Source organism: Molothrus aeneus, chromosome 13 (assembly GCF_037042795.1).
Source record: "Molothrus aeneus isolate 106 chromosome 13, BPBGC_Maene_1.0, whole genome shotgun sequence".
Lineage (NCBI taxonomy): Eukaryota > Metazoa > Chordata > Aves > Passeriformes > Icteridae > Molothrus > Molothrus aeneus.
In genome coordinates, this window is record NC_089658.1 from 9,746,953 (window position 1) to 9,765,726 (window position 18,774).

Sequence of the window (18,774 nt, forward strand, 5' to 3'; positions counted from 1 at the left end):
ACAGGCCAGAGGAATAGGCCAGCAGGAATCTCATGACATTCAACAAGGACAAATGCAAATCCTGTACCTCAAAAAGATTTTAACATCTGCACCATACAGGGAGCAGCCCTCCCAGAAGGGACTGGGGGAGCAGGCTACAGAGGAGTGAGCCCCATGCTATTCCATGTGTTAATAGCATGATCATGTTCCAAGCTTGTGTACATGGATGCTCACCACATCACCCTGCTCTTTCATGGGTTTTCATAAAACAGATTGAAACTAGAGGTGTTCTTGGCTCATTTACAGCTCAGGCCTTTACCTCCTCTGGAGCTTGTACCAAAATACTGCTGGTTTGGTTAGAGGGTCAAGTGCATCCATCACAGATGGAGCATCTCCACAAGCTCTGTCTTAGCTTCAATTATGTTTTCACTCAACAAGTCATAGGGTGACAGTCTCATGGATACATAGTGAGGCAGGGGAGAGGGGAGAGCTTGTGGTGGAAAACTTATCTAACCACACAAGATAATAGAAACAGTTTATTTGTGTCTTTTATAGCAGTAAACCTGCAGCCAACATCAGGAAGACTGCTTAGAGATTCAAGAGAAAATTCTCAGCCCTTCATTATTTGAGAAGCAAAGGTCTGATATGCAACAGCACTAAACCTTTGCTGTATCTGCAACTGTGTGGCTGCAGCCACAGAAGAGTGCAGGGATCAGTGACCTAAGTCTGTGGCACCCCTGAAGATGTCAATGAACAATGCACCAAACGTATTCTTGGATCCAAACGCAAATCGCTTTCAAGTTAACATCATTAATGAAGACCATGACAACAATGAAACGACCCAAGAGGATGTGGGCTCTGACCCACCACATTATGAAGAAACATCTTTTACTGATGAAACACACAACAGACTAAGAATCAGTTACAGACCAGGAAAAAGAGAATTATATGACAATTTCCGTCAAAATGGGGAGAAAACAGAAGCTAGCTTACACCCCTATGATACTCACAGTAAAATGTATTATCTACAAACTTTTGGCCATAACACAATGGACCCAGTTCCCAAAATTGATTATTATAGAAACACTGGCAGCGTCAGTGGGAATAAGCTCAACAGACCAAGCTTATTAGAGATTCATGAACAACTGGCAAAGGTAAGTGAAAAGGAAAGATATAATTTTTCTTTATTCCATTTCCAGACTGTTAATTCTGTTTATTAATAAGAGAAAGTCCTTAAATTCATGGACCTTGCCAAAGAGAAGTGCAACTACTTACCATAACTACTTACCATATTTCCTTTGCTAGCTGCAGTTTGTTCTCTGCTCTGCATCCTGCTCAAAGAAAAGATTTTTATTAAAAGGTATTTGATAAGCAGAAACACATAGCTTAATCTCGTCTAAAAGTATGGATCTACCAAATCTCTTCTGTTTCACATAAGAGTTAGGATGGCAGATGGTGAATGTCAATTCATACTTTAACCAAGCTACACAATTCACACTTATTCTAAACTTGAATTTTACATCAATGCATACTAATTTTGACAGATTCCTCCATTTCACTGATTAACCAATATGAGCATTATAAAAAAAATTATGTGAAACAAATGCAATTTCAGTGAATCAGATATCCAGAGCACTACCTGCTTACTGCTGTGACAAATCCAAACAGCAAGAAGGAATCAAGAACAAGGGTGTTGAGGGATAGCAGACACTTCTCAGGTGCTGATTCAGTGAAAAAAAATTGAGGTTAATATGCACTTAACAGGGCAGGGCTGGAAAGAGAAACATCATTGCTATAGTTAAACTGAGACTAAAAGTGTCAATACGCAGCAAAACCTCCTGCTCTTTTTTTGAGTTAGACAATTGTGAAATGAGAAAACTTGAGCAAAAACAAGCTCTCATCCCCATTCTGCTCAGTTCTTCATACTTCTGAGGTCTGAATAATTTGGACAAGCTCCTGTTTTTTGAATGCTTGTCCAGATCTTGTTCAGATTTCTGTCCTCTGGCAATTCCTCTTTCCTATGGAGGTTAATATAAAATAATGAAATCAAGAAAAAATACAGCCATTAGTAAATTAGGACCTGATTCTTTAGGATCTTATTAGGGCAGTTTACTAGTTTTGGCCTGACTTACTCAAATTAAACTGTCCATAGACCTGTGTAAAATGGCTAAAAGGACAAACGTTTCCAAAGATGAAAACAAAGCAGATACAAAAAGGGAAACATACCAATTTAGTATCCCTACTCATTTGCAGATGTACAAGTTGCTACTGAAAGGACTCAACATTTCCATGCTCAGAAGAAATATCCTCTTAGAGAAATAATTTACTTCAGTAGTGGTCAGACAGGAGTAAAACTTTATATTGGCTTTGAACATAAGGCTGAATGAACACATGCTGAACATCAGCACATTAAAGGATTTTCAGTTTTGATGGTAACCAGAAAATTCTGGGGTTTTTACTGTTGTATCTCGCAATGGTTTGTCTATTTTAAACAAAAGATAATTTTTTTAGGTTTGTTTTTTTTTTAAGGTTTTCACTTAAAATTATTAAAAAGAAGGCAGATTACATCACAGAGTAAAATGAAGAGAAAATTGTTTCATGTGTTGGGACTGTTAGAAAAAAGAGAAAGAGGCATAATCTAACTAAGAGATTTCCAGACTTTTTCCTGTATCCAGTATCCATCTTACAGAAAGATAATCTTATGCCTTTCAAAACAGGAAGGTGAATGTCATAGGTAATGGGATTTTTGTTACACTGGCAACCTGCTGTGCCCTTTTGTGGGTTGTGGCCCTGGTCTGGGAGCACAAGCACAGCTCTGGAACAAACGATGCCCCATTAGCATGGCTGGAGCCCATTTCTGCCTGTCCCATGATCTCACTTGGTGACCTTGGACAAATCACTTCTGTCTGCTGAGCTTTTGCTGAGGAATAAACAAGCACGAGGTCACCAAATAGGATCTTAATAGGGAGGGGAATGGAGATGTCTGAGAAGGCAGAGGTCTCTCAGGAGGCACAGGCTATGAGTGCTCTGGATGGGGCTCCAGCCCCCAGCAGGGAGGGAGGAGGTGCCACACTGAGTGTGCACAGGAGTTACAGTAATAGCCCGAGGTGCTCTCCTGAAGTAGTGCACTTTTATTCCTTTTTTACTTAACCACTAAAGTCTGGATTTACCACACCATACCCCAAGGCAATCCCACCCCCCTTGCCCCCGATTTGAAACTCAAGTTTTTGAAGACAACTGTTCTGTCAGAGCCTGTTGCAAGATTCTGATAAGAAGTGGCATATGTTTGACTTCAGATTGCTAAACATCACATAAGCATTCCCATTGTGCTTTGATGCTGGGCTTAACATCATTATTAATATTTAATACATTTTTAATATGTAATTTTTCAAATGTCAGAATGTAAGGCAGGCTGAAAGGAACTTCAAATATCTAGTTTCCACACTGCTGGAGTCAAATGTGTGTCATCTTTTAGCAAGATGTGTCAGTTTTTGCATACATTAAGCCAATTAAATTCCTAAAAAATAGTCTAAGTGCTATTTCACAGCTGATGGCTGGTGATAATTACTTGGGCTTAATATTTACCCTACATAAAAAATAATCTAACCTTTCTTCCTCTTGGCTATTCTCCACACTTCTTATGGAGATTTGATGAGCTCATCATCTTTAGCCCCAGGAGAGATGAAGACTAAGCCATTCTGAAATAAGGAAAGGAAAATGTTTGGGTTAGGTTTTTTTGGGTTTTTTAAAGCAGTAAACTTTTTATTTTAGTCGCTTTTCAAAATGTTCTGTCACTTTTATTCCACATCCTTAATGCATGAGTAGCACAGGTACAGCTGCTTGGTAAATAACCAATCATTCACTAAAGCACACCAATTTAAAATGCATTTATGGAAGGTTTAAGGCCATAATTTATGATAATGGCATAGAGAGCACAAATTAATTCAAACTACAGAGGAAACAACTTGTTTCAAGAACAAAGACCAAGCCCTTTTAATTTTTGTCTTTGAAATTCTAACCACTGTAGCAAAAGCCTGTCATATCATTCTGTTAATCTTCCTTCATTGACTTCAATCATTTACTGTATTTTGAGCAAACACAGACATTATTATTTCAGGGTAAGAATTGTCAAAAATATCTAAGTATCTCAAAGGAGCTCAAAGTCACAGGCTTTCAACAGATCTTGTATTCCCACTTTTCTTTGGGCCAGCAGGGCAACAGGCACCAAGCTTAGCCCACGTCAAAACATATTATCCAGTCACTTATTTTTAATTTGTGAGCACAGCCTGGGATTTACTGTGTCAAAGGCATTCTAAAACCTTATATCATTTTGGCTAGAGCCCCCCTCCTTGAGAGGCAACTCCAGACATCAGTGTAAGAGGCATATACAGCTAGTCTTTTTGTCTGTTTTGGGTATGTGTGTCGGCTATTTTTAAATTTATGGACAAAATATTGAAACAACCTTAAAGTTAACCTAGATTTAAAATCTCATGTTTCACAGAATCACAGATATCTTTCCTCCCTGACCTGCTAAGTTAATCTGAAAATCTCTTCATCATCTACCAAAGCCTAAAAGCATCTTGATTCCTCTCCAGGAGTGGTACCCACTCCTGACTCTCTGCCAGACTATGGCAACGTGCAGGGTCCTTCCTGAAGGTCTTTGAGGAGGACCCACAAAAATCAGGCAATTGCTAACCTAATGCCAATTCCTCACAGAAACAGTGGAAGCTCTGAATAAAAAAAATCAAATTTAATCAAAAGACAATTACAATGAATACAAATCTCAGCACCATGACTAATTCTTATTCAAGCCACAAGAAACATATCATATATCAAAGATTCTGAGGCAAGAGAGCTGAAGAGATAAAATACACATTTATATCTGTAACTGATGTGAACAATCTAAAATTCTGGGCTCCTCACTCTGGTTGCACCATAAATATGGCAATTCCCAATCCTATCTATGATAACACCAGTTGTGGCTAAGAATAGTTTGCAATAAAAACAGGTTAGTAGCAGATCAGGTAATCATATATTTACTCTGCTTAAGTAGAGTAAATTCTAAAAGTGATTCTTTCATCTCCTCCCCTTGTCAGCAAGCCCACCTGCTGATGCCTGGTGTGAGGAGAATATTGCTCTCTACTCCAGTGGCTGGAAAACGTGATCTTTGGAATTCTTTTCTATCATGTCTCCCTTATGCAGCCAGGTGTCCTCTGCCTGGCCCAAAAGATGTATTTGTTTTCTGTGTGATCCTCCAGAACATTGCTGTGAGCACTGGCTCTGTGGAGAGAGTGGCGAATGGAGAAAGCAGCACTGGAGATGAGACAGCAGCCAGCAAGGAAGAAGAAAACAAAACAGGATTTGTCAAGTTCGGCTGGGTGAAGGGTGTGCTGGTGAGAAACTTACCTGCATTTCTGAAAAAACAATTTACAGAAAATTAAATCAGTTCTGTTACACTTAAGTCTTTGAAGAATTAAGAGAGGGAGGCAGACTTCAGGCATGTTTGGGGTGAAATGCAGTTTATCACCCTTCTGGTTTTAAACATTACTTTCAACCTTGAACTAATGCAGTAATTTTTCTTTAAAACCTAGGTAAGATGCATGCTTAATATTTGGGGTGTGATGCTCTTTATTCGACTTTCCTGGATTGTAGGTCAAGCAGGAATTGGTATGTATCTTATTTAATATCATTTTCAACAGTGAAAGGGATAAAGAGGATAAACTATACATGATCATGATTAATATATAATCTGAGATGTGCATTTGCATGTTGAACTAAATAATGTTTTCAAATGCTTGCCAGGGTAAAAGACATTAATCCTCCAAACTATTGGAATTTTCCAGACTCACAGCCAAATTACTGCTTAGAGGCATAGATCTGTTAACTATGCATATGATCATCACATTTGAATATTTCTGAGCTTTAGTGAAATTTGTATTTAGATCCTGTAACAGATGTAAACTTTATGACTCGGGCCAATTTCTAATATGTGCGTACAGAGTTAACCTTTAAGAGTTCACACTTTGCTTATCTGTGAAACCCAAACCTTGTCATCTACATATTATAAACAACACTTCTTCACACTTCTCTGCCAAGATGAAAACAGAAGTGGAAGGAGGTCTCATCTCATCAGGATTTTGTTATTTTTAGCTACAGAACAGCACTTGATACTAGTGTACTATGAAAGACTAAGTTTTAAAAACTCTGCTACAGCTTTCATATAAATGAAATAAGCACGTTCCACTGTGTGCTGTATCTTTGCTTTTTCATTGTGCAATTTAATTAATCCAAATTCCAGATTCCTGGGAGACTGGGCCCCAAGGCCACCATCCACTATCTTGCAGAGTGCTCAGTGAAACCAGTGGGAGGGGGAAGAGCTCCCAGCAGTGCAAGAGGAGCTCAGCGAGGTGCAACGTCCCACAGCTGGGTGCTACAACTCCCTTTTCAGAGCTACTGCTCTGGGGAAGCACAGAAGCCTGAGCTGCCATGGCAGTGTCCCTCTGTGAGCCTGATCATACAATTAAAGCAATGGGACTCTGATCTTTAACTGGCACCCAGATGTTTTAAAAAACAGCAAAGGCAGGACCGCAAATAGTCCAGTTTGGATAATCACAGAATGGAAATATTCAGTTATATTAAGGGGTGTCAGCTCTGCTGGACTTGGATAAAAGTCAGTGCTCAAAATCAGATTGACTATAACTATCATTTATGTCCTTGTCAATGGAAGTGAAATGAAACCTCTCCAAAATTTTGCACGGTTGAAGTCTCATTTCCAATAAAAAGAAGTAACTTCATAGAAGTTTCACTTGAGCAAGACTGAGCTTTTAATAGAAAAATAGACTGAGCTTTTAATAGAAAAATAACAATGAAACACTTGCTAAGAAAAAAATCACAAACTTACAGAGACACAAATAGGAAAAGAAAAAAACAGCCCAGCAATAAAAGATCCAGAACTAAGCGGAAGAACTTTACTACTTCTGCCGTGCTCCATGCATGGCTCCAGCACTGTGCCTGACAAAAGGGTGCTTTCTGATTTTATGATGCATACCAAATGAGCACATACAGCCCAGGGCACTCATAACTATATGCCTTGCCATGAAAATTCTGCATCTTAATATTGCCAAGACTTTGCTCTAGGGTTTCATGCAAAATTAGTTTTTAAGGGCAGTTTAGTAACTTATTGAGATCATCAAGAAGTATTACTTTGTTTTGAGGTGTGAGAATAGCCATGGGCAAGAGTAATTCATTTTGGAACAACTTACTTAGGAGCCATATGCCTGGTTTTCAATCTAAACTTTAATCAGATTTTAACATTAATTTGCACCAACATCAGTTACAACTTTCCTGCTTTCATTTTTAATTTTACCACTTTAACTCATTGATAAGCAGGCTCTTCTTTCTTACAGTTTATTGCTCTGCTGTTGCTTTTTAAAATTGCATGTGTTATGCAAGGGGGTTACTTTTACTTTTGAAAATGAGATGTCAAATTCCATTTGAATAATTTCTCAGTGCATTTTTGGAATGCCTTAAAAGCAATAAGCTTTAAGTCCCCAGCCAAGCTGCTTAAGGAGAACAGTGATGGAAGCTCATCATCACCAAGGCTCAGGGATTTCACCGGGTACTGCTACTAACATGGAAATTAAACGAGACAGTTAAACCACCATCTGGGCACCATTTACATCCCCATCATTAGAGGGCCAAAGAGAGACAACCCAATTATTTTCATACCCTGATAGGCTGTCTTGGGTAAAAGCTCTTACAGGGGGGAAAAACAGCATTCTGCAAGGTTCTCTGGCAATCATCAGCTAGGAAAAAAAAAAGGGACAGAATAGCTCTGACAAGATTCCAGGTCCAAAACTAGTCTGCTATTTCCACCTAATATCTGAGGACTCTCTGAAATCTGTGTTTGTACCTGTACATGGAATGGTTAGACAAAGGCAGGGAAAACCAAGTTTATGCTACCTGCAAATCTGGCACCAAATATTAGAATTATGTTACATTACATTATATTACAATGATGTTTTGGTTGAGTCACTTCATTTTATGCACTTTTCTTCTTAAATGCTAAATTTTTTTTTTTAAATTATCATTAAAGCCTTCCCAAGAAGATGTTACTATCAGATTAGCAAAATATCTGACCCTACAATATCACATACATGTTAAAAATATAAATTGTGAAATGCAATAGAACATCCTTGAAAAGTATCCTTAGGGTGCACACAGCAAATAATTTTAAAACTGCTTTGAGAATTATGTGTCCTACTTACTCAATTTAAGAGTTAACAGCTCTTAAAGTCAGTCCCCTTCTCAGACACAAAATTTGCATGGTTGAACAATATCCTTCATAACAGATCCTGCTCAATGGTAGCTGATCAAAAGGAATGACCATTTGGAATTTTTTATATAGACCTGCACATTAAAACACTTTCATGACTAGCTGTAGTAAGAGTTCAGAAATCAGTAAGATAAACATGATTTATTAGAGGCTCAAATCACTTTAAATATGCTACACTATGTTATAAATCACTTATAGCTCACACATTACATTGCTTTATCTTAAAGGATTGTGATAACATGGCTGTAATATAAGCAGCAAAGAACATTTATTCAGGGACTAGATGTCTATAACCATCCAGTATGAACAGAACTCAGGAATCTGATCTGTAAGTCAGATGGTAGAAATACAGCAGATAAATCAGTAAAATTGTAGCACTCCTAGCTCAATGTCAATTGTAGGATCTAAGTTTCGATTTGGATGAGCCCTGGCAAATAAATACATCTACAAGCAATGTATATTCTCCAGTTCCACACTGAATGCCTATGTACCCTATGGAAACAAGACAGATATATATAGGCAGAAGTGAGAATAAAAGCAATAAAGTCAAGAGAAAAACATTATATTATTTCTTCACCTGACTTGAAACAAAAAGGAGATCTGGAACTAGAGAGACAAATTCCTTTAGGTAGTGCCAGAAATGTAACAGCAATGGCTGCAATTGTACCTTGGGAGGTGCAGTTTGTACATGTTTTATTGGGCAGGTAGTCTAGCCCCAAAACATGTAATTCAAAGAGGATCTTTTGTGGGATCTTTATCCATGAGGTTTTCAAGAGGCAGCTAGCCAAGGTCATCACTGATTTCATCCTGTGTTGGCAGTTGTTCTGCTATGACTGGGAGGCTGAGCTACAGACCTTCTGAAATCACTTCAAACTAAAGCTTCTAGGATTCTAAATCACACAAAGCACATCCTGCTCATATGGTTTCTAGCAGTTTTACAAAGTTTAAAGAAAACCAGCCATAGAGCCAAAGAGTGGAAACATTAGCAGATTTCAGTCTTACACTGAAACCCAGTTACCTATAACTAATCACCTATCACTGATATTTTGATATTTGATTATCATTGTATTATCAGCTAAAAAAAATATTATAAGTTCGCTATGATTATACATTACAGGTCACCTGTTAAAGTAAATGCATATAGAAAGCAGTATTTCCATTTTCAAGTGTTTGTTTTGTGTTAGAGTAAAACTACTTTTTGCAGGGAAAGAGGCAGAGAGTGGGAAAGCCCTGCATTTGATAACTTAGCAAGTGAGGATGTAGAAGGCTCCCACTCAGGTCTTGTCCCTCTGCCTGACAGACTCTTTGTTCTCATGCACTGTGAATCTATACAGTCAGTCTCCCTCTGATTCAACATTTCATTAACTGATGAAAGACAACAGTGTTGTCACAAGAGCTCTGGTTCATGTGCCTCTCTTAATTTAAACAGCCAGGACGTATGTTAAAGGCAGATATAAGCATCCATGTCAAGGGATGCCTGTTTGTTTGTTTCCTCCATCCTTTGGAAATCATAAGAATTCCTGGACAGGGTACTCCTATCAGAAAGAATCACTGCTTGAAGACTGATGGGAATAATTTACTATGGTGACACAGACTTCATGAAAATGTTCTGCAAGCGGTCCACAAACCATCTTTTCAGTTTACTGCTGTGATTCTGACTTGAAAATTCAATTTAAAGAAAGAATGATTTGTAGGAAACACGGAACATGAGTAAAATATTTTATCTTCTTATTACTGACAGGTCTTGGAGTAATCATAATTCTTCTCGCCACGATGGTAACCTCAATTACTGGGTTGTCAACTTCTGCAATAGCAACTAATGGGTTTGTCCGTGGAGGTAAAAATCTTAGGGTTACTAATGCTTTCAAGCCCCAGAAGGTATTTATGTATTATTTTCGTGTGAGACAAACCAGAGGGACCATAAACCAAAGGGCACAGCTAGTGGAACTGGAAGGTAACAATTCTAGCCACCTCTCATCACAATTTCAGGCATGTTTCAGCTGTCACTTCTAATAAAGCACGGCTTTCAGTTCAGTCTGAAAAGTACATTTCAGATGTTCCTGCCAACTGCTGAGCAAGGGATGGTTCTGGCTTTTCATGGAGCTCTTTCACCTTTCAGCCGGTCTTTCCTATTCAGAGCATTCCAGGTTGGACATTCTTCAACAAACGGAGCATGAGACATCTCTTCCTGTCATTTTGAAGACTGATGCAGATCCTTGGATATCTTCAGTTTAATGCCTTCTTTATAACACTCCTTACATTTCAGCCCCTCCTTGGAAGATGGGTAAATAATTCAGCTGTAAAAGTCCATGTCAGGTATTTTGTGAAACAAAGTTTTGGTGCATTTCAGAGCCTTTAAGTTTTAACTGGTCTGATCTAAGCCCTGTGGAAAATGGAAAGTTCTTACTACATCCCTAGAGGAGAACAGGTACTGGAATACACTTGCATATACTTTCTTTTTCGGATCTTTCAGGTCTTGGAATCATAGTTATTGCTCTGAGTGTAGTAGTAACAACATTGACAGGTATCTCCATGTCTGCCATTTGCACTAATGGAGTAGTGAGAGGAGGTAAGTGAATATGATCTCATGAACATGATCTTCTCTGCAGATTTGAATTAGAAGAATAAATGGAATTGAGATAATTGTGTTATAAGCAAATAAAGAAATATGTATATTTGCAGTGATTTCTCCCAGTGGATCAACAGCAAATGGAAATGTGTATAGACTTAATGCAAAAAACATTAAAGATTCACTGCATCACTATGATGCAGGAACTTAAACAATGTACCACAGAGTGTGACCTTTCACATTAACATTGGGACAGAACCATGTAAGTTAGAACTTACTTAAAAGTTAGTTACCTTCACTTTTTGGAAGTGAAGTTCTCTCTCCTTTATGTTACTATGTCATGAATCATGAAAAATTTTAACAAGGTTCAGTTTTGCATGCTAATATGCACTAAAAAGATTTCTGGAATGGAAAGGCATACTGAAAAGTCTGAAGGCAGAACCAGTATAAAGCACATTGCTTTTCTGCAGTGTCCCCTATTAACATAGGGCAAAGATTGATTATATTTGTGAGATAAAAAGCACAGATTTCTCCAGTAACAGTTATGTGGGGGGAAAAAAGCACAAAATCTGAGTGTTTAGTGCTGAAATAACCATTATTTCTGTCTGCAGGTGGAGCATACTATCTTATCTCAAGAAGTCTGGGCCCAGAGTTTGGTGGATCTATCGGCCTTATCTTTGCATTTGCAAATGCAGTGGCAGTCGCCATGTATGTAGTTGGGTTTGCTGAAACAGTTGTAGAACTTCTTAAGGTAAATACACGTTTCATGTATATGATGAAATTGGCTCAGTTTTGTTTTGTGTGGCTTTTCTTTTTTTTTTGGGGAGGGTGGTGATGGTGGTGTTTGTTTTAGATAATTTATTTGTGTAAGTGGTGATATGTTTTAGTTAAGGCTTGAGGGGCATCTTTAGCAGGGAAGAAGCTGGTCTGTCTAAATATGCCACAGAGTGCTTCTTCATTATTTCTACCTTTTGAATATATTTCATACATTTCTTGACAAGAATCTCAAAATCAGAATAGGAACAGACATCCCATTAGCCAAATAACTGCAAAAAGCCAGCTGGAACATGACATACCAACACTTGGTCTCACAAAGCTCTGAAACTTTGACAGCTCACTGCATTCTATTTCACCTTGCTACTTGATCCCACCAGCTGGGCAGAGGAAGACTGCTTCTCATAACATTTCTTACCACTTTCAGGAGAGTGATACACTGATGGTAGATGAGTCCAACGACATCAGAATCATAGGGACCATCACTGTGGTGTGTCTTCTTGGCATCTCTGTTGCTGGCATGGAATGGGAAGCAAAGGTAAACTTTTAAAAGAATATAAAAGCAAGCAGTATATTAACCTGCTGTACAGCATTAGTGTGTGAGGAATGCTATTCAACAGATGGAATTTTCAAAAGCACTCAGTTTCAGTTTATGCTTAATCTTTCTAAAAACAATAGCAGTTTAATCATTACATTCAATGAAAGCACAATTACTCTAAACTCTTCCTTGAACATATATTTAAAAGCAAAGAGGAAGTTTGGGTTTTGCAGACAACTTTGTTATACTCATTTTTATAATTCATGGCATCATTTAGAGTCTTGTCTACATGCTCCTTTTGTCCTTATTTTTGATGCAGCTTGATACAATAAACAGTAGCAAAAAAAATATATGGTTTTATCACTGTACTCTCTCAAGCCCTACTCAGCAGAAGAGCTCTATTTGCTACCCATTCTTTAATCTCTAATGATTTCTGCTATTCCTTCACCCGTGAAAAAGGTCAGAATGCAAATTCAAATGGAAATACTTGAGAGTGGAATACAGCTATTGAAATCAGGTCCAGAAACGAGGTTCAACAGTACCCTTGTTTTTGCTGTGATGGAGACTAGAACAACTTGTAAAAGAGATCAGAAAAAAAATTGATATTATAAGCTTTGAAGTGACAACCCCCTGCAACTAAGAAAAAATTATAACAATATAAAAATGTCTTATACTTGATACTAATGCATTAGCTTTTCTATTTTGCCTTTTCTTGTAAGGAAGCTAATCTAAAATTAAATTATAACTCTGTATTTCATTACCCCCTTAGTAAAAAGCATCTGCTGTTGTCATTAGCTGATTCACCTATCTTGACTCCTGGTATTTTCAAAAACTATAGAAATTAATAACCTGTTATAGGGAACAGATACAGATAACTTACTATATAGCCATCTCCACAGCAACAAAGTTAAAAACTACAGGAGAATCTCTTTGTTTCTATTAATAGGCTCAAGTTATTCTTCTAATTGTTCTCCTTGTTGCCATTGTAAATTTCTTTATTGGCACAGTCATTCCTACCAACACTGAAAAGAAGGCAAGAGGCTTTTTTAATTACCAAGGTAAGCAACCTTGCTATCTGTCATAAAATTATGTTTGCATTCTTTTGACTTAAGTAAGCTAAGGATTCCACTGAAAAATGTCACAAGATCAGAATCTTCTGCCCAAGTTTAAGTGAGCTTGCAAACAAAGAGAATGGATTTCATCTCTAATTTTGAGTCTGTCTCTGCTGCTGCAGCTGACAGCACAGTAAGATGCAGCTTGAGTCATTTATACAGCAGTAGAGCACAGACAAACTTTAACACAGAGCTAAGAGCAAGTGCTGCAGTGACACTTGTGTCACTTCAGCATGGATCTGTAGCTCTGAGATGCAGACAAGCACATCCTTCTGAGGAGCAGACTAAGGAAATCAAATTCACTTTGCTTGTGATGTGATGTGAGACAGATTCAAACCCAGTTGTCCAGATGTAAAAGTCTGACTTACCTCCTTCATTAAGTAACTTTGGAATCAAATCCTGTTGTTATATTTCATTCTCACTATATTTGCAGCATCAATATTTGCAGAAAACTTTGGACCAGATTTCAGAAGTGGAGAAGGATTTTTTTCAGTGTTTGCCATATTTTTCCCAGCTGCCACTGGCATTCTTGCAGGAGCCAATATCTCAGGAGATCTGAAAGTATGTATTTCATGAACTTCATCATACTAGCCATAGGTTGGAAAAATAACAAGAAAACCAATCATGAATCAACACTCTATTCAGTTTTAAATCATGTCTTTGCTTTCCAAATTAAACTCTCTCTTTCACATACCTGCTTTATTATTTAAAAACATCAATTCACAAATTCTCTTGTAATGCATTATGGGTATTTAAAGAAATTACTGTAGCTAGATTTGGGTTGCTATATAATTTAAAAACATGTTTCAATAACCTGTAATAATATATCATTAATGGTCCATTAGCAGCACGTGCTATAAGAGAAATTACACATGTATCTCTTGGAGCTCATCTTCTGTAAACATCAGTCCAAACATCATCCCAAAAAGCATCCCTGGAAAGCTCATGTTTGTACTCACAAGAATCAGTGGAGACCAGCTTTTCATATTCAGGGTCATAGCAAGGGCAGAGCAAACAGAACATTTAAAGAAAGCAAGAATGAGCAGCAATACTGACTTGGGATTGGGACAAAGGAAAAGCTGCAAGATGCAGCTGTGACCAAAAACAAAGTCTGAAGAGAAAGGTAAAGGAGGTCCAAGGGTGCCCAGTTGTCTTGCTGTGGCCAGTCTGTCAGTTCCCCATTCTCCTCTTGCAGTTTACCAGTTATAGGAGATGGAATTTCTAGTATCTAAACACACAGATAAATTAGAGACAGGAATTTAGTTTTGAGTGCTCTCTAGTTTTCATGACAAAAACACTCAAAAAACCACCAAAATAAATAAAGGAAAAAAAGTCACCAACAAGACTCACAGCTTGATAACCCCAGCATGTCAAATGAAGTTATTTGGCCTTATCCTATAAATCCATTGCCTTGCAAACCTTAAAGAATTCAACCAAAGGTCTTCTATTTCTGTACTGGTACAGCAGTCACAAGTTCACCAGATCCTACCACCCCTGAGAGCCAATTCTCTTTCCTTTCCTCACCCTGAGCTGCATGCCTCAGCTCCTTTGTTTTCAGAGGACTGCTTTTCAAGCCAAGCACAGAGAAAACACGTAGAACCTGAGCCACTGATAGCGTCAATGAGATGCCATTTTTAATTAAAAAACCAAAAACCATTGTACTTCTGCCCAGTGAGACTGCACCAGCCTCACACAATCTCCATCCTTTTATCAAACAAAAATAATTCTTTTGCCATATATGGTGCTCTGTCTGCATGGCAGACTCCCAGAGCAGCAGCAGCACTTTGATCAGCTGTTTGAAACAGTCTGAGCAGACCTAGGGAAGCAGTGCTCCCACTGGATCTCTGCAGTCGTTTCAGTCTCACAATAAGTTGACTTCTGTAACCAAGTCCTCCAGGCAGCAGATTCTCCACTGATCATGTTTAGATGCATTAGACAAGTCTAATTAAATTAACCAGCCTCTCCAGAATCTAAAACACAAGCTAAGGAGTGTTTAAAAAGTGTAAAATTTACCAATCAAATTTTCTTTAGAATTTGTTGTAAACACCTTCGTCCATGCTCCTGCAGCTACTACACACTCAAGTGTGTCCTACTCCAGAGCCTCCTCATAGGGACAGCTTCCTAGTGACTTCCTACTGACTTCAGTGGGGCTTAGCCCCTAAAGTGCTAACAGCATAGTAAATATGGGTTTAAATTTTGAAAGCATAAAACATAAGAGTTGTTAAGTTGCAAGAACCTTTAACCTTAAGATGTAATGTAACAGAGTTTAGGACAACCACAAGATTCCACAAAAACAATTACCTAGAACGCTCTTATGCAGCAGAAGTGACTCCACAATTATTTTCCAGCTCAATAAATCCTTACCTTATTTAAAAACTATATAAATTACTAATCCACTTAGGCAATTCATGTATGCCTCACAATAAACTCCAAATTTGTATTTTGGTTTTTCACCCTGCAACAAGCATAGTTAAAAAGAGTCTGTGACTTCAAATGCACTCAACAAATCTTTGATTTAAAAACACCATGCTAAACCAACTTAAGGAGAAAATTCATAAAAAATTCTTCCTAGCATAAACAAACACCCTAAACTGTAATGTTATCTAGCATTTAAAAATCCCTTTAAAATGTATAGTGCAGATCTTTGGACTCTTACTTACAGTTGCATTATCAAAGCTGATGCTGTTGTGAGCCAGTCTGTAAGCATTATAATCCAGCCTCATTAAATTATCTAAATTAAGTCAATACAGTGAAAGAAAGTAGCTGTTTTGAAGACCCAACTAACAATTACTGGTTACAAAGCACAGAAGTACTGTATTCTGTACAGGGTGACTCCATCTATCTTACCAATTAACCAAAAATGGTGCCATCTTGTCATGCCCAAGGGTCTGATGGTTCAGTAACTATTTACTCACAACATCATCAAACATTAAGATCAAGCCAATCGCAATGTAAAGAGTTTGGAGTTCAAGAAATGCAGACCTCAGGACACTTCTGTTGCTATAAATGTGAGCTCTGCCCCTGCAGAATATCCTTCCTGTGTGCAGGGTAGGAGTGTTGCACCACAGGAGCTCTGCTGTGCTGGGACCAGAAATGTGGCTCAGGTCAGAGTGATAAAAATCTGCTCTCTGGGGTATCTTCACACCACACTGTGGCAGAACTCCCAGCATGCAAATGCAATCAGGCTGCAGCACACAACTCACAGTGTTTCTTGTGTCACTGCTTTGTTTAAGGACCCACAAAGTGCCATACCCCAGGGAACAATGCTGGCCATTCTGATCACCACAATTGCTTACATTGCTGTTGCAATATGTGCAGGTAAGTACAGAACCTCTGCTTCACTTGTATAGTTAAGATTGAGAGCTTGGCATGCAAGTGAATGATTAGCTTCACTGCTTTTTCATGCCATGGATTTATTTTTTAGAGAGACAGTAGTTTTGATTTTACTGTGTGTCAAAACAATGGTTTAAAAAAAGGCAGCAATCAGTGGACACAAAAGTCTCCATTTGGCAGCTGGACCTTCAGGTAACTTGTCTGGTTATTTTTGCATAAGTGACAAAGCCCACCAGCATATAGTACCCATGAGCATAATAAAGATCAAAGGAACCTCTGATCAATCTGCTGATCTTTTGTTCCTGGTTCACATTGAAATTTCACATGGCTTCTGCTTGTCTTCTTACTGAACACTCATGAGCATCACAGGAACAGGGTAACACACACATTTTCTGTACTATATGTCAAAGATAGAAATCAGTTGCCAGTCTCAAAGAAACTACACAACCACATGTTCTACAGCAGTGGGTGTGAGGTAACAAAATGGGCGTGAGTGAAAAGGAGGCCTGTACTGAAAGCTATGAAATGTGTTGGAGGATTATGCAGTTAAATTCTCATTACAAGCATAAAAAAATCCCTGCCCAACACAAAATGTTGCTCTTTGGGATGAATCTAAGGCAGCAGCTGTACAAGTGTGCAGTTTAGGAGTCAAAGTGTGACAAAAACATTCTTTCAATGTCACAGTGAAGCAAAATAACAATATATCATTTTTTCCACAGCCTCCTGTGTTGTAAGAGATGCTACTGGGAATGTCAATGATACAATTGTACCTGGAATGAGCTGCAATGGATCATCTGCCTGTGGCCTAGGCTATGATTTTTCCAGATGTGCAAGTCAGCCATGTGATTATGGGCTGATGAATAATTTTCAGGTTTTAGTGATAATACGTATTAGCATATAAGCATATATTAGCATAATAAGCAATACATTAATACATAAGTACAAACATGCAAAACTGTTGTCTGCAGACAACTACAACAGGACAACCACTTTTATCTAAAAAAGTAAACTATAAGAATGATGAAAGACAAAAATCCCCTGCATTGCATGTTTACCTTCACACTGCCCATCACTAGCCTTCCTAACTCTCTGGTAAGGCCTTTATCTCCTCTTAACTAGCACCATGCAGCAGTATATGTTATAACATCTTCAAACTGAAAGCCCAGACTTAACAGAGATCTCAGGAACTCCTGTTAGACAAGGAATTCACCTCACTGCTCTTGATACATGGATGTGATTTTACCTCAGGGGTGCTGTGGTCACAGTTAAAGGGTCGAGACACAGTACAAAAAACAGAGTTCTGACTTCTTTTAAAAAAGTATCCAAAAATAGAGCAAAAAATCAAGTGAGAAGTAATGGAGTCTTTCTCCTAGGCCAGAGATGGTCTGCCATTTTTATTCTTCAAAATAAAACTTAGGCTAAGCATCAAAGTAAAGCAGTTCTGCAGCCTGACAACCACAGGTCCCAGATCTCTGTTCAGCCCCTGTGCTTCATGGGCAGTGAGAGGAATTCACCACCCACCTGCACAGGCTTTTCAACGAGTCATTTGTAGCTTTTAAAGTCACTCACTTTTTTCCCAGCTGGCTCTGCTAAATGACAGGGCTGGGGAACCACCTTGAAAGGGATATGCTGTCCCTTTCATAGACTACTTTCCCTTCCTTCCTTGATCATTTACCATCCTTACTCCCACCTCAGTTCAGCTGCCCACACTCAGGGCACCCCTTAAAATCAGTAACCACCCTACAGCCAGACAGATTTTCACTTCTTACATTTACCCCGGCCAGACTAGAGCCATAAAATGGTATGACTGCATCTGACAAATCTTCAGGATGCACAGGTTTCTTTCCTGAAGTACTGCCCACACACCACCAATCACATCCATCCATCTTTTACTTTCCTTGTCTGGTGCCTCTCAACAACCCTTTCACTGCAGTAGTCACCGAGGCCAGCCCAGCACTCCTGGGCGGGCTGAGGGAGGCCTGACAGTGACCATCACTACTGTTGGCAGCACTGCAGCTCCACCAGGCATTTTCTCTCATTTTTAGCCACATTAAATAAACAAGGAAAAAAAAAACCAAATAAAATAAAGTACCTCCAACCACATTTCATACATTGGAGCTTTTTTCTGCCATTT

The 18,774-nt window shown here is 38.5% G+C and overlaps 1 protein-coding gene and 1 long non-coding RNA gene across 3 annotated transcripts in view; one reads left to right on the forward strand and one right to left on the reverse strand.

Annotated features, from left to right (window-relative positions):
- The first annotated feature begins 722 nt into the window (after positions 1 to 722).
- SLC12A1 (solute carrier family 12 member 1) overlaps positions 723 to 18,774 on the forward strand; it is a 41,484-nt gene continuing 23,432 nt past the window's right edge. The window contains exons 1-10 of one of the 2 annotated variants that reach the window (XM_066559167.1): positions 723 to 1,133; positions 5,238 to 5,372; positions 5,571 to 5,646; positions 10,056 to 10,151; positions 11,495 to 11,634; positions 12,085 to 12,195; positions 13,142 to 13,253; positions 13,741 to 13,868; positions 16,541 to 16,625; positions 17,360 to 17,511. In XM_066559167.1, coding sequence (XP_066415264.1) covers positions 723 to 1,133; positions 5,238 to 5,372; positions 5,571 to 5,646; positions 10,056 to 10,151; positions 11,495 to 11,634; positions 12,085 to 12,195; positions 13,142 to 13,253; positions 13,741 to 13,868; positions 16,541 to 16,625; positions 17,360 to 17,511 — 1,446 coding nt within the window. Of the gene's footprint in view, positions 1,134 to 5,237; positions 5,373 to 5,570; positions 5,647 to 10,055; positions 10,152 to 10,787; positions 10,884 to 11,494; positions 11,635 to 12,084; positions 12,196 to 13,141; positions 13,254 to 13,740; positions 13,869 to 16,540; positions 16,626 to 17,359; positions 17,512 to 18,774 lie in introns of both variants that reach the window. The other variant, XM_066559166.1, reaches the window with a different exon arrangement.
- On the reverse strand, positions 8,566 to 13,929 carry LOC136562384 (uncharacterized). Its single transcript, XR_010784507.1, has 3 exons — positions 13,676 to 13,929; positions 12,076 to 12,172; positions 8,566 to 10,611 (listed from the first exon to the last, which is right to left on the reverse strand). It is a non-coding gene; the product is annotated as an uncharacterized lncRNA (long non-coding RNA).